Source organism: Moschus berezovskii, chromosome 8 (assembly GCF_049115385.1).
Source record: "Moschus berezovskii isolate FMDL1 chromosome 8, NW_MosBer_1.0, whole genome shotgun sequence".
Classification (NCBI taxonomy): Eukaryota; Metazoa; Chordata; class Mammalia; order Artiodactyla; family Moschidae; genus Moschus; species Moschus berezovskii.
In genome coordinates, this window is record NC_142467.1 from 109,321,373 (window position 1) to 109,342,946 (window position 21,574).

At 43.3% G+C, this 21,574-nt stretch overlaps 1 protein-coding gene across 18 annotated transcripts in view; it reads left to right on the forward strand.

Annotated features, from left to right (window-relative positions):
* OBSCN (obscurin, cytoskeletal calmodulin and titin-interacting RhoGEF) overlaps positions 1–21,574 on the forward strand; it is a 234,815-nt gene that overhangs the window by 54,071 nt on the left and 159,170 nt on the right. For 16 of the 18 annotated variants that reach the window (XM_088839239.1, XM_088839241.1, XM_088839240.1 and 13 more), the window contains 3 exons: positions 7,455–7,730; positions 16,741–17,016; positions 20,699–20,974. In XM_088839239.1, coding sequence (XP_088695365.1) covers positions 7,455–7,730; positions 16,741–17,016; positions 20,699–20,974 — 828 coding nt within the window. The remainder of the gene's footprint in view (positions 1–7,454; positions 7,731–16,740; positions 17,017–20,698; positions 20,975–21,574) is intronic. The other 2 variants (XM_088839250.1, XM_088839252.1) reach the window with 2 other exon arrangements.

Sequence of the window (21,574 nt, forward strand, 5' to 3'; positions counted from 1 at the left end):
TGTCTTTATGCCAGTACCATACTGTCTTGATGATTGTGGCTTTGTAGTAGAGCCTGAAGTCCGGCAGGTTGATTCCCCCAGTTCCATTCTTCCTCCTCAAGATTGCTTTGGCTATTCGAGGTTTTTTGTATTTCCATACAAATTGTGAGATTATTTGTTCTAGCTCTGTGAAAAAAATCATTGGTAGCTTGATAGGCATTGCATTGAATGTATAAATTACTTTGGGTAGTATACTCATTTTCACAATATTTATTCTTCCAATCCATGAACACGGTATATTTCTCCATCTATTAGTGTCCTCTCTGATTTCTTTCACCAGTGTTTTATAGTTCTCTATGTATAGGTCTTTTGTTTCCTTAGGTAGATATATTCCTAAGTATTTTATCCTTTTCGTTGCAACAGTGAATGGAATAGTTTCCTTAATTTCTCTATTTTTTCATTATTAGTGTATAGGAATGCAAGGGATTTCTGTGTATTGATTTTATATCCTGCAACTTTACTGTATTCATTGCTTAGCTCTAGTAGTTTTCTGGTGGAGTCTTTAGGGTTTTCTGTGTAGAGGATCATGTCATCAGCAAACAGTGAAAGTTTTACTTCTTCTTTTCCAATTTGTATTCCTTTTATGTCTTTTTCTGCTCTGATTGCTGTGGCCAAAACTTCCAGAACTATGTTGAATAGTAGTGGTGAGAGTGGGCACCCTTGTCTTGTTCCTGACTTTAGGGGAAATGCTTTCAGTTTTTCACCATTGAGGATAATGTTTGCTGTGGGTTTGTCATATATAGCTTTTATTATGTTGAGGTATATTCCTTCTATTCCCACCTTCTGGAGGGTTTTTATCATAAATGGATGTTGAATTTTGTCGAAGGCTTTCTCTGCATCTATTGAGATAATCATATGATTTTTATTTTTCAGTGTATTACATTGATTGATTTGCGGATATTGAAGAATCCTTGCATTCCTAGAATAAAGCCCACTTGGTCAAGATGTATGATCTTCTTAATGTGTTGTTGGATTCTAATTGCTAGAATTTTGTTAAGGATTTTTGCATCTATGTTCATCAGTGATATTGGCCTGTAGTTTTCTTTTTTTGTGGGATCTTTACCAGGTTTTGGGATTAGGGTGATGGTGGCCTCATAGAATGAGTTTGGAAGTTTCCCTTCCTCAGCAATTTTCTGGAAGAGTTTGAGTAGAGGAGGTGTTAGCTCTTCTCAAAATTTTTGGTAGAATTCAGCTGTGAAACCGTCTGGACCTGGGCTTTTGTTTGCTGGAAGATTTCTGATTACAGCTTCTATTTCTGTGCTTGTGATGGGTCTATTAAGATTTTCTATTTCTTCCTGATTCAGTTTTGTAAAGTTGTACTTTTCTAAGAATTTGTCCATTTCTTCCAAGTTGTCCATTTTATTGGCATATAATTGCTGATGGTATTCTCTAATGATCCTTTGTATTTCTGTATTGTCGGTTGTGATCTCTCCATTTTCATTTCTAATTTTATTGATTTGGTTTTTCTCCCTTTGTTTCTTGATGAGTCTTGCTAGTGGTTTGTCAATTTTATTTACTCTCTCAAAGAACCAGCTTTTGGCTTTGTTGATTTTGCTATGGTCTCTTTTGTTTTTTTTGCATTTATCTCTGCCCTAATTTTTAAGATTTCTTTCCTTCTACTGACCCTGGGGGTTCTTCATTTCTTCCTTTTCTAGTTTCTTTAGGTGTAAAGTTAGGTTATTTAGTTGACTTTTTTCTTGTTTCTTGAGGTGTGCCTGTATTGCTATGAACCTTCCCCTTAGCACTGCATTTACACTGTCCAAGAGGTTTTGGGTTGTCGTGTTTTCATTTTCATTCATTTCTATGCATATTTTGATTTCTCTTTTGATTTCTTCTATGATTTGTTTGTTATTCAGCAGCATGTTGTTCAGCCTCCATATGTTGCAATTTTTAATAGTTTTTCTCCTGTAATTGAGATCTAATCTTACTGCATTGTGGTCAGAAAAGATGCTTGGAATGATTTCAATTTTTTTGAATTTACCAAGGCTAGATTTATGGCCCAGGATGTGATCTATCCTGGAAAAGCTTCCGTGTGCGCTTGAGAAAAAGGTGAAATTCATTGTTTTGGGGTGAAATGTCCTATAGATATCTATTAGGTCTAACTGGTCTATTGTATGATTTAAAGTTTGTGTTTCCTTGTTAATTTTCTGTTTAGTTGATCTATCCATAGGTGTAAGTGGGGTATTAAAATCTCCCACTATTGTTGTGTTGTTGTTAATTTCCCCTTTCATACTTGTTAGTAATTGTCTTACATATTGCGGTGCTCCTATGTTGGGTGCATAAATATTTATAATTGTTATATCTTCTTCTTGGATTGATCCTTTGATCATTATGTAGTTTCCTTCTTTGTCTCTTTACACAGCCTTTGTTTTAAAGTCTATTTTATCTGATATGAGTATTGCTACTCATGCTTTCTTTTGGTCTCTATTTGCATGTAATATATTTTTCCAGCCCTTCACTTTCAGTCTGTATGTGTCCCTTGTTTTGAGGTGGGTCTCTTGTAGACAACATATATGGGGGTCTTGTTTTTGTATCCATTCAGCCAGCCTTTGTCTTTTGGTTGGGGCATTCAACCCATTTACGTTTAAGGTAATTATTGATAAGTATGATCCCGTTGCCATTTTCTTTATTGTTTTGGGTTCGAGTTTATACACCCTTTCTGTGTTTCCTGTCTAGAGAAGATCCTTTAGCATTTGTTGGAGAGCTGGTTTGGTGATGCTGAATTCTCTCAGCTTTTGCTTGTCTGTAAAGCAAGGAGATCCAACCAGTCCATTCTAAAGGAGATCAATCCTGGGTGTTCATTGGAAGGACTGATGCTAAAGCTGAAACTGCAATACTTTGGCCACCTCATGCGACGAGTTGACTCACTGGAAAAGACTCTGATGCTGGGAAAGGTTGGGGGCGGGAGGAGAAGGGGATGACAGAGAATGAGATGGCTGGATGGCATCACCGACTCTGTGGACATGAGTTTAAGTGAACTCCGGGAGTTGGTGATGGACAGGGAGGCCTGGCGTGCTGTGATTCATGGGGTCGCAGAGAGTTGGACACGCCTGAGCAACTGAACTGAACTAAAAGCTTTTGATTCCTCCTTCATATTTGAATGAGATCCTTGCTGGGTACAGTAATCTGGGCTGTAGGTTATTTTCTTTCATCACTTTAAGTATGTCTTGCCATTCCCTCCTGGCCTGAAGAGTTTCTGTTGAAAGATCAGCTGTTATCCTTATGGGAATCCCCTTGTGTGTTATTTGCTTCTTTTCCCTTGCTGCTTTTAATATTTGTTCTTTGTGTTTGATCTTTGTTAATTTGATTAATATGTGTCTTGGAGTATTTCGCCTTGGGTTTATCCTGTTGGGGACTCTCTGGGTTTCTTGGACTTGGGTGATTATTTCTTTCCCCATTTTAGGGAAGTTTTCAACTATTATCTCCTCAAGTATTCTCTCATGGTCTTTCTTTTTGTCTTCTTCTTCTGGGACTCCTGTGATTCGAATGTTGGAGCGTTTAACATTGTCCCAGAGGTCTCTAATATTGTCCTCATTTCTTTTAATTCGTTTTTCTTTTTTCCTCTCTGTTTCATTTATTTCTACAATTCTATCTTCTAGCTCGCTTATCCTGTGTTCTGCCTCTGTTATTCTACTGTTTGTTCCCTCCAGAGTGTTTCTGATCTCATCTATTGTATTATTCATTGTATATTGACTCTTTTTTATTTCCTCTAAGTCCTTATTAAACCTTTCTTCCATCTTCTCAATCCTTTTCTCCAGGTTATTTATCTGTAACTCCATTTTGCTTTCAAGATTTTGAATCATTTTCACCACCAAAATTCGAAATTCTTTATCAGGTCGATTCCCTATATCTTCCTCTTTTGTTTGTGTTGGTGGGCATTTATCTTGTTCCTTTACTTGCTGGGTATTTCTCTGCCTCTTCATCTTGCTTATATTGCTTTGCTTGGGGTGGCCTTTCCCTTTTCTGGCAGTTTGTGGAGTTCTCTTTATTATGTAGTTTCCTCACTGTGTGTGGGGTTGGACGGGTGACTTGTCAAGGTTCCCTGGTTAGGAAAGTTTGTGTCGGTGTTCTGGTGGGTGGAGCTGGATTTCTTCTCTCTGGAGTGCAATGAAGTGTCCAGTAATGAGTTATGAGATGTCAGTGGGTTTGGAGTGACTTTAGGCAGCCTGTATATTGAAGGTCAGGGCTATTTTCCTGTATTGCTGGAGAATTTGCTTGGTATGTCTTGCTCTGGAACTTGTTGACCCTTGGGTGGTGCTTGGTTTTAGTGTAGGTATGGAGACGTTTGATGAGCTCCTATCGATTAATGTTCCCTGGAGTCAGGAGTTCTCTGGTGTTCTCAGGATTCGGGCTTAAGCCTCTTACCTCTGGTTTTTGGTCTTATTCTTGGAGTAGCCTCTAGCCTACTCTATCTGTCACTTCCAAGGTGGTTCCCTCTGTTTTAGCTTCTGTTTGCTGGTCTCTTCAGTGTCTAATTTCCGCCCTAACACTAGGGGGCGGTGGTGGGCACTTTTTAAGGGTCAGTTGTTCAGTCCTGTTCTGGGAAGGGAGGAATGCTGCAGACAAATATCACTGGCGTCTGTGGGGAGTGCTCGCAGTGTCTCGGCCACACTGGGTTTGCCCCCGCTCACAGCACGTGTGCTGTACCAGTCTACACTGCACAGGCTCTAGGTTGCTCTGCTGGGAACTGAGGCCGGCGCTGGGTTGTATGCACTTCCCAGGTCTGAGTGGTTCAAGTTCGGGTTCTCAGGTACTCCACAAAGGCGCAGACTTGGTTGGGCCTGCGTTTTGTGCCTTCCCCAGTCCGAGCAGCTCAGGTGACCAGGCGTTTGGCGAGCATGGTCGCTGCGACTTATCACCTCCCTGGTCCCTGACACTCGGTTTTCTGGGTGTACAACCGGCGCACCTTCTCAGGTGGATATTGACTGGCCCGAGCCCAAGAAGTCTTGATTAGCAACAAAGCCAGCCTGCAGTTTGTATCGGATGCCTTTCTGGGGCCGCGGTTGCCCCCTCCGGCTCTGGCTGCCCTCCGTGCCTGTCTCGGCGGGGGATCGGGGATGGGCTGACTGCAGCCGGCTCACTCTGCTCAGCCCTTTCTTCTGTGAGCTGGGCTGACGGAGTCTTAGGTTAGAGCTTTCCGCCTTTTCATGGGGAAGATATCCCAGTCTGCTTTGCTATCCCCAGTTAGTTCTCTCAGATTGTTCTTGCGGCATTCATGCCCAGTCCTCTCTCTAAGCAGTTCAGCTGGCTCCTCCCTGCCCAGCTCCTGCTTGCTAATGGCGGATGCAGGCGTCTGCGCTGCTTCTCTGCTGGGAGTTACCGTTTGGCGGGTAATCTGTGGGTTTTAATTATTTCTTTTTCCTCCCGGTTATGTGGCCCTCTGAGGTTCCAAGGCTCGCCACAGACTCACCAGTGAGAGTGTTTCCTGGTGTTTGGAAACTTCTCTCTTTTTAAAGCCTCCCTTCCCGGGACGGAGCTCCGTCCTTACTTCTTTTGTCTCGCTTTTTATCTTTTATGTGTTTTCCTACCTCCTTTCGAAGACAATGGGCTGCTTTTCTGGGTGCCTGATGTCCTCTGCCAGCCTTCAGAAGTTGTTTTGTGGACTTTACTCCGTGTTCAAATGTTCTCTTGATGAATTTGTGGGGGAGAAAGTGGTCTCACCGTCCTATTCCTCCGCCATCTTGTTCCCTCTCCAGCATGTTCTTAATAAATGGTGCTGAAACCATTTAACCATAGTAAATCAATCGGAAAAAAAAAAAGATCAGACTTGTAACTCATCCCACATATAGTCAACTCCTTTTGGAGTTGAAGGGAATAGAGGGGGAAAATTGTACAGTTCTTTTTTTTAAATTATTTATTTATTTTTGGTTGGGTTGGGCCTTTGTTGCTGGATATGGACTTTGTCTGTGGTCAGCAGCGGCTGTTCTTCACTGCTGTGCACAGGCTTCTCACTGAGTCAGTTCTCTTGTGGTAGAGCACAGGCTCCAGGCACACAGGCTTCAGTAGCTGCAGCTCGTGGGCCCTCGAGTGCACAGGTTTCAGTGGCTGTGGCCTGCGGGCTCAGTAGCTGCAGCTTCTGGGTGCTAGAGCTTGAGCTCAGTAGTTGTGAGGCCTGGGCTTGTTTGCCCTTAGAGCTCACACGTGAACTCTTCCTGTGTCCCCGGCATTGGCAGGCAGATTCCTCTCCACTGTGCCACAAAGGAAGTGCTCATAAAACTCTTAGATGAAAACACAGATAATTTCTCAGAACGTTCACTAACCGTAATGACTAGGGTGCCATTTCCTTCTCCAGGGGATCTTCCTGACCCAGGTACTAAACCCCGGTCTCTTGCATCTCCTGCATTGGCAGGCAGATGGCTTGTCACGAGGACCACTTGGAGGCTCTCAACCATACTGAAACAAATTTGAAACACTTGACTATATTGAAACTAAACATGAAGATTCACCAGAAGATAGCATAAGTTGGTAAAAGGCAAACCACACAGATATGGAAGATGCTTCGAACACACATACTTGTCAGTGCCTGGCATTTAAATATGTATAAATAGACAGGTCCTTCAAATGAACAAATAAACAACAGGCGCTGCTATTGAAAATGAGGCCAAAACTTTGAACAGTGACAACACAGAAGAGCGAACACTGTTGAGCGAAAACATCAGAAAAGGTTTTTTACTTTGAGTCGTTAGAAAAAATGCGGAAGAGCGCCACAGGAGGTGCACTCGCTCCCGCCAGTCCACCAACAGCGAGAGTAGCTGAGGGTGGAGCCTCAGCAAGTCTTGTTCACCGCAGTTGAGAACATGGCTTACACAGTATTGTGGGAAAGAGTCTGGCCTCATAGAGGAAGGCTAGGAATGCACCCATGACGACCCACCCGTTTGGGTTTGAATAGTGTCACCAGAAAGAAAACAGTAATGGCGAACCCGATCCTAATGGTAAAGGTGGTCAGTTTCTCCATTCCTCAGACAGTGAAAGAGAAGACCACAGGCAGGTGCAAGCGTGCAAGTTGACAATAGTATGAATAGGCATGGGTGCTGAGCCTAAGCCATTGCTGTGGACCTCAGGTGAAAAGTTCCCTGCGTAACCATATGGGGAAGACTGGGCACCATCTTGGAAGGTTGGGGAACACTTGCCTTGTGAATCTCCAGATGTCATGTGCAAAGGACCAGTCTTTTCCAACAGACCCCCCTGCCAACTAATCCAGCTTACATGGAGAATGCATAAATTGTGTGACTTTTGCTGAGGAGGGCAGGGGACCTCTGCAGAGCACAGGGCTGGTGCAGAGTCTGAGAAGTCTCCAGCTCCACTGCCCCTTCCCACCACCCCAAATCCCAGCTCCCCATCCAGGTCTTCTTTGCCCAGGGCTGCTGTCCTGACTGAGATGGGGTCTCTGACCCTATGTATCCCTCTGTCCCCAGAGCCCTCGGTGGTGTTCGCCAAGGAGCAGCCGGCACGCAGTGAAGTGCAGGCCGTGGCGGGAACCAGTGCTACACTGAGCTGTGAGGTGGCCCAGGCCCAGACGGAGGTGACGTGGTACAAGGACGGGAAGAAGCTGAGTTCGAGCTCGAAAGTGCGTGTGGAGGCCGTGGGCCGCGGGCGGCGGCTGGTGGTGCAGCAGACGGGCAAGGCGGACGCCGGGGAGTACAGCTGCGAGGCCAGGGGCCAGAAGGTCTCCTTCCACCTGGACGTCACAGGTCAGTCCTGGGGGAAGATGCTGAGCTAGCCCATGCAGGTAATGAGGGAATTGGCTTTTGGTCTCACCAGACTATATGTGCATGCACCTGTAACATTCATCTCTTCTTGCCGCTCAGTCTTCCATGTCCCATCCTGATACCCTTTTTGGCCTGGAGGAGGATGAATGGCAAGGGTGCACTGGAAAGACCCACGGCCATTTCTGCCCACCTGTGTCCAGGTGGTTAGGCTCAGTCCCACTGTCTTATCACCTGCCCAGAAGCTTCTTGTTTTCCCTGGTGTCAAAACCCATTTTACCAAAAGTTTTACTTTCATTTCAGATTCAAAGAATTTGTCAAAAAAACCCTCTCATTACACACAAATAAGCAATTTTAATATTTAATAGAGGTTTATTTAACTTAATTTCAATCTATAATCATTAAAAGAAATAGAAACAATAGAAAAGAGTAGTAGACTGTTGGTGGGAGTGCAAACTGGTACAGGCTCTAGGAGGACAGAGTGAAAACTCCTTAAAAAACTGGAAACAGAACTGCCATATGACCCAGCAGTGCTGCTGTTGGGAATATACACCGAGGAAACCAGAATTGAAAAAGACACATGTGTTCATTGCTGCACTGTTTATGATAGCTAGGACATGGAAGCAACCTGGATGTCCATTGGTAGATGAATGGATAAGGAAGTTGGAATACAATGGACTATTTAGTTTAGCTCAGTCATGTCCGACTCTTTGTGACCCCGTGGACTGAAGCATGCCAGGCTTTCCTGTCCATCACCAAATCTTGGAGCTTGCTCAAACTCATGTCCATCGAGTCAGTGATGACATCCAACCATCTCATCCTCTGTCATCCCCTTCTCCTCCTGCCTTCAGTCTTTCCCAGCATCAGGGTATCTTCCAGCGAGTCAGTTCTTCGCATTATGTGGCCAAAGTATTGGAGTTTTAGCTTTAGCATAAGTCCTTCCAGTGAATGTTAAGGACTGATTTCCTTTAGGATTGATTGATTGGATCTCCTTGCAGTCCAAGGGACTCTCAAGAGTCTTATCCATTTCCACAGTTCAAAAGCACCAATTCTTCAACACTCAGCTTTCTTTAAGGTCCATCTCTCACATCCATACATGACCACTGGAAAAACCATAGCCTTGACCAAATGGACCTTTGTTGGCAAAGTAATGTCTATGCTTTTTCATATGCTGTCTAGGCTGGTCATAGCTTTCTTCCAAGGAGCAAACATCTTTTAATTTCATGGCTGCAGTCACCATCTGCAGTGAGTTTGGAGCCCCACAAAATAAAGTCTCTCACTGTGTCCATTGTCTCCCCATCTATTTGCCATGAAGTTATGGGACCAGATGCCATGATCTTAGTTTTTTGAATGTTGAGTTTTAAGCCAGCTTGTTCATTCTCCTCTTTCATACTCGTCAAGAAGCTCTTTAGTTCTTCACTTTCTGCCATAAGGGTGGTGTCATCTGCATATCTGAGGTTATTGGTATTTCTCCTGGCAATCTTGATCCCAGCTTGTGCTTCATCCAGTCCAGCATTTTGCATGATGTACTCTGCATGTAAGTTAAATAAGCAGGGTGACAATATACAGCCTTGACATACACCTTCCCCAATTTAGAACCAGTCTGTTTTTCCATGTCCAGTTCTAACTGTTGCTTCTTGACCTGCATACAGATTTCTCAGTAGGCAGTTAAGGTGGTCTGGTAGTCCCATCTCTTGAAGAATTTTCCACACTTTATTGTGATCCACAGTCAAAGGCTTTGACATAGTCAATGAAGCAGAAATAGATGTTTTTCTGGAACTCTCTTCCTTTTTTGATGATCCAGCGGATGTTGGCAATTTGATCTCTGGTTCCTCTGCTTTTTCTAAATCCAGCGTGAACATCTGGAAGTTCACAGTTCACATACTGTTGAAGCCTGGCTTGGAGGATTTTGAGCATTACTTTTCTAGCGTGTGAGATGAGTGCAACTGTGTTGTAGTTTGAACATTCTTTGGCATTGCCTTTCTTTGGGATTGGAATGAAAACTGACCTTTTCCAGTCCTGTGGCCACTGCTGAGTTTTCCAAATTTGCTGGCATATTGAGTGCAGGACTTTCACAGCATCATCTTTCAGGATCTGAAATAGCTCAACTGAAATTCCATCACCTCCACTAGCTTTGTTCGTAGTGATGTTTCCTCAGGCCCACTTGACTTCGCATTCCAGGGTATCTGGCTGTAGGTGAGTGACCACACCATCATGAATATCTTGATTGTGAAGATCTTTTTTTTTTCTGTGTATTCTTGCCACCGCTTCTTAATATTTTCTTCTTCTGTTAGGTCCATACCATTTCTATCCTTTATCGAGCCCATCTTTGCATGAAATGTTCCCTTGGTATCTCTAATTTTCTTGAAGAGATCTCTAGTCTTTCCCATTCTGTTGTTTTCCTCTATCTTTGCATTCATCACTGAGGAAGGCTTTTTTACCTCTCTTTGCTATTCTTTGGAATTCTGCATTCAGATGCTTATATCTTTCCTTTGCCTTTAGCTTCTTTTCTTATGTCAGCTATTTGTAAGACCTCCTCAGACAACCATATTGCCTTTTTACATTTCTTCTTCTTGGGGATGGTCTTTATTCCTGCTTTCTGTACAATCCCATGAACCTCCATCCATAGTTCATCAGGCACTCTATCTATCAGATCTAGTCCCTTAAATCTGTTTCTCACTTCCACTGTATAATCATAAGGGATTTGATTTAGGTCATGCCTGAATGGTCTAGTGGTTTTCCCTACTTTCTTCAATATAATTCTGAAGTTGGCAATAAGGAGTTCATGATCTGAGCCACAGTCAGCTCCTGGTCTTGTTTTTGCTGACTGTATAGAGCTTCTCCGTCTTTGGCTGCAAAGAATATAATCAATCTGATTTCGGTATTGACCATCTGGTGATGTCCACGTATAGAGTCTTTTGTGTTGTTGGAAGAGGTAAACTAAAAAAAAAAAAAACATCCAGACTTAAACAGGATGCTGAGAAGTCTTTCGTTAACAGCAGTCTGGAGTCTTAATTGGGACGAGGGCTTCAGCGGCAGTGCACTCCACAGATGAGACTTCAAATTGCAATTTGAAGTTTACTTCTTCCAACAATACAAGAGAAGACGTATATACGATGGAGTATTACTCAGCTATAAAAAGGAACACATTTGAATCAGTTCTAATGAGGTAGATGAAACTAGAGCCTGTTATACAGAGTGAAGTAAGTCAGAAAAAGAAACACCAATACAGTATATTAATGCATATATATATATATATATATATATATGGAATTTAGAAAGATGGTAGCAATAATCCTATATGCAAGGCAGCATAAGAGACACAGATGTAAAGAACAGACTTTTGGACTCTGTGGGAAAAGGCAAGGGTGGGAAATTGTGAGAGAACAGCATTGAAGCATGTATATTACCATATGTAAAGTAGATGACCAGTGCAAGTTCAATGCATGGAGCAGGGCACTCAAAGCCGGTGCTCTGGGACAACCCAAAGGGGTGGGGTGGGGAGGGAGGTGGAAGGGGGCTTCAGGATCGGGGGACGGCGTGTGCATCTGTGTTTTATTCATGTTAATGTATGGCAAAACCCACAATATTGTAAAGTAATTATCCTTCAATGAAAATAAATTAATTAAACAAAAGCAAAGAGTAACAGCACATATATCACCAAATCGGGCTGACCAATATCCAAACTTTAACATCATGCTGAGAAGTCTCATGTTAACAGCAACCTGGAGTGCCAGTTGGGAGGAGGGCCTCAGCATCAGTCCACCCCACTGATGAGACTTCAGATTACAGTTTGGGGGGCCCCACTTATAACCCCAGGCTGCATCATTAGTTTGCATGCAAAAATGCAGCTCTGGTTTTAGTTTAACGTTTTTACGGTGCTGTCTGCTTTATCTTGTGAGTCATAGGATTTCATTAAACCCAGGCGTGAATCCAGGGGCTCAAGAATTCCAAGACCCACTCCCTTTCTTGTCTAAAGTGCCACCTGACTTGCTGTGCTTGCAGTCAGGCAGGAAGTGCGGGCAGTGTCCTGGCAGGTCAGAAGGAAGGTCAAGGGCCTGCTCTCCTGCTTCTGAAGCCTGAACAATACTTCCTCCTTTGTAATTTCCCTAAGGGGACCCTGGCACTCCCTGATGCTTGGGGGCTAAGGCAGGCCTGCGGATACCTGACTTTCCTCCCATATGTCTTACCTGAGAGCAATCACATGCCTTCATCTGAAACCTCGTACTGGTTCTTGGTTGGCTAGAGCTGTTTCAATATGATGGATCCCAGATTACGATACATGTTGGCTCTTAGAGTCTTTTCAGGAGTGAACTTTGGATGATGAAATTTGAGATTTCTGGGAGGCCTTCCTTCCTTTTCCTGGATTTAAAAGCTCCGGTTGCCCAAAGGTAGCAAAAAATAGGGCTGTGTTTTGTTGTGATGTCCTGGCAAAGGGAAGAAAGAGAGAATGATTAGTGGAGAAACACCTGTGCTATTTAGGGAGATCTTGTAAATCAAATATGATTTTGTTTTTTGTCTTCAAAGAGTTTGGATGTTGCAGGTAAGTATTCCCCTTGGCATTACATTGTTGAATTTAGAAGTGGAAAGGAAAAAGTGGCTTCTGTCACACCATTAGGCATGGCTAATGAAGAGCTACTGTCCCAGCAGCCTCTAACTGGGAAAGCAATCTTTTTAAAAAATTTTTTTAATTGGTGGAAAATTGCTTTACAATTTTGTGCTGGTTTATGCCATAACACAGCATGACAGTCATAATTACATATATATATATATATATATCCCTCCCCCCGAGCCTCTCTTCCCTCCCCCACCCCCAGCTCACCCCTCTGGGCCATCACAGAGCGCCAGGCTGGGCTCCTTGTGTTATTTAGCGAATCCCCACTGTCTGTTTTACACGACTGTGTATGTATGTTAATGCTGCTTTCTCAGTTAGTCCCTCCCTCACCTTCCCCCGCTGTGCCCACAAGTGTGTTCTCTACTAGGATCATTAGTACCATTTTTCTAGAGTCTATATATATTGCGTTAATATACAATACTTGCTTTTCTCTTCCTGACTTCCTTCTCTCTGTATCAGAGGCTCTGGGTTCATTCACTTCACTACAACTGACTCAAATGCATTCCTTTTTATGGCTGGGTGATATTCCATTGTATAAATGTACCCCAACTTCTTTATGCATTCATCTGTCAGTGGCCATCTAGGTTGCTTCCATTCCCTGGCTATTGTAAATATTGCTTCAGTGAACATTGGGGTACATGTGTCTTTTAGAGTTGTGGTTTTTCTCAGGGTGTATGACCTATAGTGGGCTTTCTGGGTTATTTAGTAGATTTATTCCTAGTTTGTAAAGGAATCTCTGTACTGTTTTCCATCATGGTTGTATCAGTATCCATTCCCATCAGCAGTACAAAAGGGTTCACTTTGCTCCACATCCTCTCTAGCATTTATTGTTTGTAGATTTTTTGTTGATGGCCATTCTGAGTTGTATGAGGTTTTGATTTGTATTTCTCTAATAATAGAGATGTTGAGCGTCTTTTCATGTGTTCATTGGCCATCTGTATTTCTTCTTTGGCGAAATGTCTGTTTAAGGTATTTCATCCATTTTTTGATTGAGCTGTTTGTTTGTCTGATATTGAGTTGTATGAGCTGCTAATATACTTTGGTTATTAACCCTTTGTCAGTTGTTTCATTTACAATTATTTTCTCCCATTCTTTTCATCTTGGTTTTAGTTTCCTTTGCCGTTCAAAAGCTTTAAAGTTTAATTAGGTCCCATTAGTTTATTATTGTTTTTATCAGTCTAGGTGGGTGAAAGAGGATCTTGCTGTGATTTATGCAAAAGAGTATACTGTCTTTGGTTTCCTCTAAGAGCTTTATAGTTTCTGGCCATACGTTTAAGTATGTAATCCATTTTGAATTTATTTTTGTGTATGGTTTTAGGAAGTATTCTAGTTTCATTCTTTTACATGTAGCAATCCAGTTTTCTCAGCACCACTTATTGAAGAGGCTGTCTTTTCTCATTGTATATTCTTGCCTCCTTTGTCAAAGATAAGGTGCCCATAGGTGTGTGGGTTTATCTCTGGGATTTATATCTTATCCCATTGGTTTATGTTTCTGTTTTTGTTCCAGTACCATACTGTCTTGATGACTATTAGCTTTGTAGGATAGTCTGAAGTCAGGAAAGTTGAATTTTCCAGCTCTGTTTTTCTTTCTCAAGATTGCTTTGTCTATTCAGGGATTTTGTGTTTCCATACAAATTATGAAATTTTTTTGTTCTGGTTCTCTGGATGTACCATTGGTAGCTTGATAGAGATTACATTGAATCTGTAGATGGCTTTGGGTAGTATGGTAACTTTCAAAATATCGACTCTTCTAATCTAAGAACATAGTGTATCTCTCCATCTGTTTATGTTGTCTTTGATTTCCTTGATCTGTGTCTTATAGTTTTCTGCATACAGGTGTTATGTTTCTTTAAATAAATTTATTCCTAGAAATTTTATTTTTTTGTTGCAATGATGAATGGAACTGTTTCCTTAATTTCTCTTTCTGAATTTTCATTGTTAGTATATAGTAATGCAAGGAATTTCTGTGTATTAATTTTATATCCTGTGACTTTACTAAATTCATTGATTAGCTCTAATTGATTTTTAGGGTTTTCCATGTATAGTATCATGTCATGTGCAAACAGTGAGTTTTACTTCTTTTCCAATCTGGATTCCTTTATTTCTTTTTCTTCTTTGTTGCCATGGCTAGGACTTCCAAAACTATATTGGATAATAGTGGTGAGAGTGGGCACCCTTGTCTTGTTCCCGATCTTAAAGGAAAAGCTTTCAGTTTCTCATCATTGAGAATAGTTTGCTGTGGGTTTGTCATATATGGCCTTTACTGTGTTGAGGTGTGTTCCTTCTATGCCAGTTTCCTGGACAGTTTTTTTTTTCTATCATAAATGGATGTTGAATTTTGTCAAAAGTTTTCTCTGCATGTATTGAGATGATCATGTTTTTTCTTTCAATTTGTTACCATGGTGTGTCACACTGACTGATTTGCATATATTGCAGAATCCTTGCGTCCCTGGGATGAATCTCACTTGATCATGATGTGTGATTCTTTTACTGTGGTGTTGGATTCTGTTTGCCGGAGCTGTGTTGGGGATTTTTGCATCTGTGTTCATCCTTGATGTTGGCCTGCCCTTTCCTTTTTTTTCCTTTGTCTGGCTTTGGTATCGGGGTGATGGTGGTCTCGTGGAATCAGCTTGGGAGCTTTCATCCCTCAAGCAGTCTGTATTTTGTTGCATTTTCCTAATGGTCTGTTTCTTATGGCTGGAACTCAGGGCAGTCCAAGAAATCAGGTTATTCTTCTGGGAAGAGAGTCTTCATGCCAAATAGGGCTGGACTGCCATGCCATTGCCTCCTATGTGAAAGAGTTAGACCAGCAAAAGTTTTTTTTTTGTAATTTCAATCTGATAAAAGTTGCTAAGAGACTATGAGTGGGGAAAGGATTCAAATTCTTGAGAGACAGTCAGAGGTTGCAATAAAGGGGTAGAAATATGGGGAAAAAATCAAAGGTGTTTATTATCAATCAAAATGGAACCAAATTTGTTTTGTGAGTGGTCACATGGAAGAATAAAGAAGGAAATGGCAACCCACTCCAGTACTCTTGTCTGGAAAATCCCATGGACAGAGGAGCCTGGTAGGCTACTGTCCATGGGGTCACAAAGAGTCGGACACGACTGAGCGACTTCACTTTTCAAAGGCAAGATGCAGCCAATACACTGTTTTCTTCAAGAAAATCGTGGTGGGAGCATATACTGGGACCTGATGTCAGGAGTTACCATAAGGCTGCAGTTTTCAAGATAAGGGGATCCCAGTGCGGGAACCGTTACCACATCAGAGGAATAGAAGACTGAGTTCAGAAGCAGTTCATTGCGTCGGTGGGTTTCTGCGCCACCCACTCCCTCTCAAGCCCCGTGTCCTCCTTCTGTTAAACTGTGCTGTCTGTCAGAAAAGTCAAGGAAGGATGTTGTCTTCATAAATGGTGCTGGGACCACTGAACCATGGGGAAAAAATAAATTGTACCAACAGTTCACACCACACACAGAAGTAAGCATGTAGTAGGTTAGAAGCCTCAATATAAAAAGTAAAACCCTCCAAAAACCCTCAGATAAGAGTGTGGTTTCTTTAAAGACCAAGGTAAAAAAAAATATTTCTTAAATAGAACAGAAATACTTTACACTCAAAGGGATGGAAGGACAGTGTGACCCTGTTGAAAGGAAAAACTTTGATTTATCACAGGTTTTTGATCAGAAAGTGAAAATGCAAGTCACACAGTTGGGAATATCCTTAAAACTTACCTATGTGTCATTCTTTGGTATTTAAACCATAAAGAGTGGCCAGAGGTGAACTGAGAAAAGAGAGAGCCTACCAAGGGTGAGTGGGCAAAAGATTTGAATTGTGTTGCTGGGAAGAAGAAAGCAGTGATGATGAACCCGGCCCCGAGGAAAGGTGCTCAGCTTCTCCATTCCTCAGACAGTGACAAAGAAAGCCGTGGGGAGGTGCAGGCACTCCCAGCAGACTGCCACAAGTTGACAAGAGTAAGCGTAGGCATGGGTGCTGAGCCCAAGACATCTCCATTGATTGCAGATGAAAAGTCCCTTGCATCACCATGTGGAGAAGACTGGGGCACTATCTCAGAAGGTTGGCAGACATCTGCATCGTGAACCTGCAGATGTCATAAGCAGGGGCAATGTCTTTTTCAACAGCCCCTTTCCCAGGCCAGTTCACATGGATCTGTGGGAGAATGCATGACTTGTGTGACTTGCTGCTGAGAAAGACAGAGTGTCCTCTGCAAGGCACAGGGCTGGTGCAGAACCTGAGAAGTCTCCAGCTCCACTGCCCCTTCCCACCACCCCAAATCCCAGCTCCCCATCCAGGTCTTCTTTGCCCGGGGCTGCCGTCCTGACTGAGATGGGGTCTCTGACCCTGTGTATCCCCCTGTGTCCCCAGAGCCCTCGGTGGTGTTCGCCAAGGAGCAGGCGGCACGCAGTGAAGTGCAGGCTGTGGCAGGAAGCAGTGCCACGCTGAGCTGCGAGGTGGCCCAGGCCCAGACGGAGGTGACATGGTACAAGGACGGCAAAAAGCTGAGCTCGAGCTCGAAAGTGCGTGTGGAGGCCAAGGGCTGCACCCGGCAGCTGGTGGTGCAGCAGGCGGGCAAGGCAGATGCCGGGGAGTACAGCTGCGAGGCCGGGGGCCAGAAGGTCTCCTTCCACCTGGACATCACAGGTCAGTCCTTGGAGGTAGTAAGTTAGCCTTATGTGGAGGTGATGGGACGGGCTTGCACCCCTGACAGACCCGATGATCTTTCCACTAGACTTCATCTCTTTTGGTCTTCTGTCCTCCCACCCCCATTTTCATACCCAAGGCTGGGCAAAGGGAGCTGGACGGGAGGGTGTGAAGAGAAGGGAGAACGGCGTTCTGTAAACCCAGAGTGGCGTTTCCACACAGTGATGCACGGTCGTCAGTTCCCAGCATCTGCCCAGGGTCGTGTGAGTGTTCCCTGGTGCCTGGGCCTCTGGTTCTGTCTTGTACTTGGAGTCTGATGTAGACCAGGTATCTTTCAACTGTGGGTATGTGAATTTGCTCCTCTTGGCTGGCCTGACAGCAGCTAGCTGCCCCACCCAGCAATGCGTGTGGGTTCACACCAGGGAGAGGTGTTTGCATTTCATTAAACCAGGACCAGGGGAGATTTCTGCTGCACAGGCTTGGACTTATCTCCAGACCGAACTATAGATTACCAGAGTTCTAAGTGTTCTGGACACTTTCTTCCTTGCACATGGATATTGAAGTTAACTGTGTATCTGCAGGACTTCCGAGATGGCTCAGTGGGTAAAGAATCTGCCTGCAATGCAGGAGACGCAGGTTCCATCCCTGGGTGGGGAGGAGAGCACTCCAGTATTGTTGCCTGGAGAATCTGATGGGCAGAGGAGCTTGAGGGGTTACAGTCCATGGTGTCACAAAGAGGCAGCTGAAGGGACTGAGCACACACGCACATGTACACATCTAGGTCTATTTCTTGCAATATGTGGGCACAGCAAACAGAGAGCAGAGGATTGGTTGATGTGTGCCTGAAATATGCACATGTGAGGTCTGGAATTCTCTTTTCAAAACAAATATTGATTTCTTTTGTCTTCTGTTGGGACATTCTGTGTCAGAATTCTAGTTGGAGTCTGATTTATAGATTTTGACTTGAAGAGGAATAGTCACTTCTCCTATACCAATATACATGTATCTTAAAAAAGTGATATTTTAGGAGAATGTGACAATTTTTTTCATTGCAATAAATATGAAAGACTTGACAAATTAATCAAGTTCTTAGAAGATTATATACCAAGTGACACAGAAACACTGGACAACTCAAATAGTCTTAAAACCTTTTAAGTAATTGGAATCATAATGAAAAATCTTCCCATAGAGAAATATTTAATCCCTGTAGTTCCACTGGTAAATTATATGAGCTGCTTGAAAAAGAAAAACTGTGTTCATGGAGGTTATTCTGGAGAATAGAAAAATGAGACACAGTCTCTGATTTGTTTCATGTCGATAGTGTAACACTGATATCTGACAAGGAAAGGTGTAAGGATCGAAATTATTATCAGTCTCTTACGGAGAGCAGAATGAAATCTGAAAGAAAGCATTATCAGAATGAGTTTAATAATGTATTAAGAGGGTAGCTGGTGATACGCTGTGATGAAAGTCATAGTCCAGAAGTGCAGGGTTGTTGAAATACTAGAAATGCTAGCAAAACATTCTGTTCATGACATGCAGAATAAAGTATTGGATGAGATTTGGCATTTTAAATAGAGGAAAAATGTTTAATGAAGTTTGCATCCATTTTTGCCATCAAATTCTTAATGAATTATAGATAAAACAATTCTTTCTTAATTTGATCAACGACTCTGCAGGCAGTCCAGCTAATTACACACAAAAATGTGAAAGTTTGAAAGCTTTGCTTGTGAGATAGAGAACCAGACAAGGAAATCCACTGTTACTGCTTTTATCCAACGTTTTACAGCCTGGTGGGCTGTCGTCTATGGGGTCGCACAGAGTCGGACACGACTGAAGCGACTTAGCAGCAGCAGCAGTAGGGGAAAAATAAAGTAATATAGAAGTGTGAATAAACAGAAGTGGAATTCACAGATAATATGATAAGTTATGAGACAGTAGGCTAGTTAAGAATGATTACCGTGGAAAAAGTTAGTATGAAGAAAACGAACTCTGTGTCTAATAGCAGCAACGAATGTGTTGAAAATGAAATTTTAAGAGTTAAAATAGCATCAAAGCAATGAATTTTTAATTATAAGTCTAATAAAAGGTTCTGAGAGGCTCTATGGTGGGGAGGATTATTGGAATTTTTTTGAGAGACAGTCAAGAAGTTCTAAATAGTTTGGTAGAAGTCTATGGAAGAATAAAAAATGTTCAATACAAATTAAAATACAAAAAAGTTTTGTTTAGAGGGGACTTTGAAATTTGACAAATAAATTGCAAAGACTATGTACAGTCAATGCAGTCTTGAAGAGAGCAAATATTTGGTGATATTACCAAATATCAAGACTACTCTAAAGCTATAGTAATGAGTACAATAGTGTCTTGTTGCAAAGATAGACACACAGGCCAAAGCATCTGAAGAGTGATTTCAGACACAGACCTGAATGACTTCATTTCCCTTCTCCTTTTTAAAAATTATGGAATGGTACAAGGCATAGAGGCAACATAGTTTTCATAAGTGATACTTGAACCATTTAACCATGTAGAGAAGAGATTAGACCAGTAAGTCATACCACACACAGTCAACTCCTGTTGGGTTAGAGACCACAGAAGAGAAGGGAAAATCATAGACGTAAATTACTGTAGGATAAAGAATGATTTCTTAGAATACAAGTGTACTAGCCATAATGAAACAAATTTGAAATACTTTACTAAAACTAACCATGAAAATTAATCAGAAGTTAGTATAAGTGACTAAAGGGCAAACCACACAGACATGGAAGACATTTAGAACATACATACTTGTCAGCGCCTTGCATTTAAACATATAAAAACGTCCTCAAAATGACAGAAGATGCTATTGAAAATAGGGCAAAATCGTTGAACAACGATGATGCAGAAGAGCAAATACCAATGAGCAAAAATATCACAAAGGGTTCTTTCCTTTGTGTCATGAGAAAAATGCCAAAGAACGCCACAGGAGGCACACTCACTCCCACCAGATGGCCAACATGAGAGTGTGCAGGAGCCTCAGCGAATCCTGGTCACTGCCATGAGAACACGCACATTTCTGTGGGGGAGATGGGGCTTCATCTAGGAATACCCCTGGCATGACCCCACAGTGCCCATCCTGTTAGTAAGAGGGCAAAAGATCTGAATAGTGTCGCCAGGAAGAAAAAGCAATAACGGTGACCCCAGTGCTCAGGGGGAAAGGTGCTTACTTCTTCATTCCTCAGACAATGACAGAGAAAGCCACAGGGAGGTGTAAGCACTCTCCCCAGATTGCCACCAGTTGGCAGTGGTAAAAGTAGGCAAAGCTACCAGCCTCAGACATCTAAATGGACTGCAGGTGAAAAGTTCCAAGGATAATGTTATGCAAAGGACTGACACCATCTGGGAGGGTTGGGGAACACATGCCAGGTACCATGAGCAGGGAACAAGTCTGTTCCAGTGGCCACCCCATCCTGCAATAGCTCACATAGATGGACCCAGAGGAGAATTCATAAATTATGCTACTTGTTGCTGAGAAAGTTTTGTGACCTCAGCAGAGCACAGGGCTGGTGCAGAGCCTGAGAAGTCTCTAGCTCTGTTGCTCCTTCTTACCCCACCCACAACTAACTCCCCATTCTATTCTTTGCCCGCGGCTGCCGTCCTGACTGAGATGGGGTCTCTGACCCTGTGTGTCCTGCTCTGTCCCCAGAGCCCTCGGTGGTGTTCGCCAAGGAGCAGCCGGCACGCAGTGAAGTGCAGGCCGTGGTGGGAAGCAGTGCCACGCTGAGCTGCGAGGTGGCCCAGGCCCAGACAGAGGTGACATGGTACAAGGACGGGAAGAAGCTGAGCTCGAGCTCGAAAGTGCGTGTGGAGGCCACGGGCCGCGGGCGGCGGCTGGTGGTGCAGCAGGCAGGCAAGGCGGATGCCGGGGAGTACAGCTGCGAGGCTGGGGGCCAGAAGGTCTCCTTCCAGCTGGACGTCACAGGTCAGTCCTGGAGGAGGACGCTGAGCTAGTCCGTGCAGGTGTGAGGGGACTCGCTTCCAGCCTCACCAGATGTGTGTAGTCGCCTGTAACCTTTAGGACTTCACACCTTCCAGTCATCTATGTCCCATCTTGAAACCCATTTTGGCTCCAGGGAAGGCTGGATGGGGAGGATTCTTGTGGAAAGAAGAGGGCCTGTTTGTGTCATCTGTTTCCTGCCAGTGAGGCTCAGCCACACTGTCTTATTAGCACCTGCCCAGAGCCTTCCTGCTGTTCCTGGTGTTAGGACCCTGGCTCTCCCTGATGTTTGGGGGCTGAGGTAGGCCTGGGGGTATAATTGACTTTCCTCCCATCATATGTGTTTCCTGAGAACTAGTACTCACCCTCATCTATAACCTCATGCTGGTCTCAGCTGGCCAGGGGTGTTTCAGTTTGGTCCATCCTGGATGAAGGAAAATATTGGCCACACAGTCCTGCTAGGAATTCTCTTAGGAGTAAACTTTGGATGATGAAATTTGAGGTTTCTGGGATGCCCTTCATTCCTTTTCCTCTGTACATAAGGTCTGGTTCCTGGTAGGTACCAAGAAATAGGCTGCTTTCTGT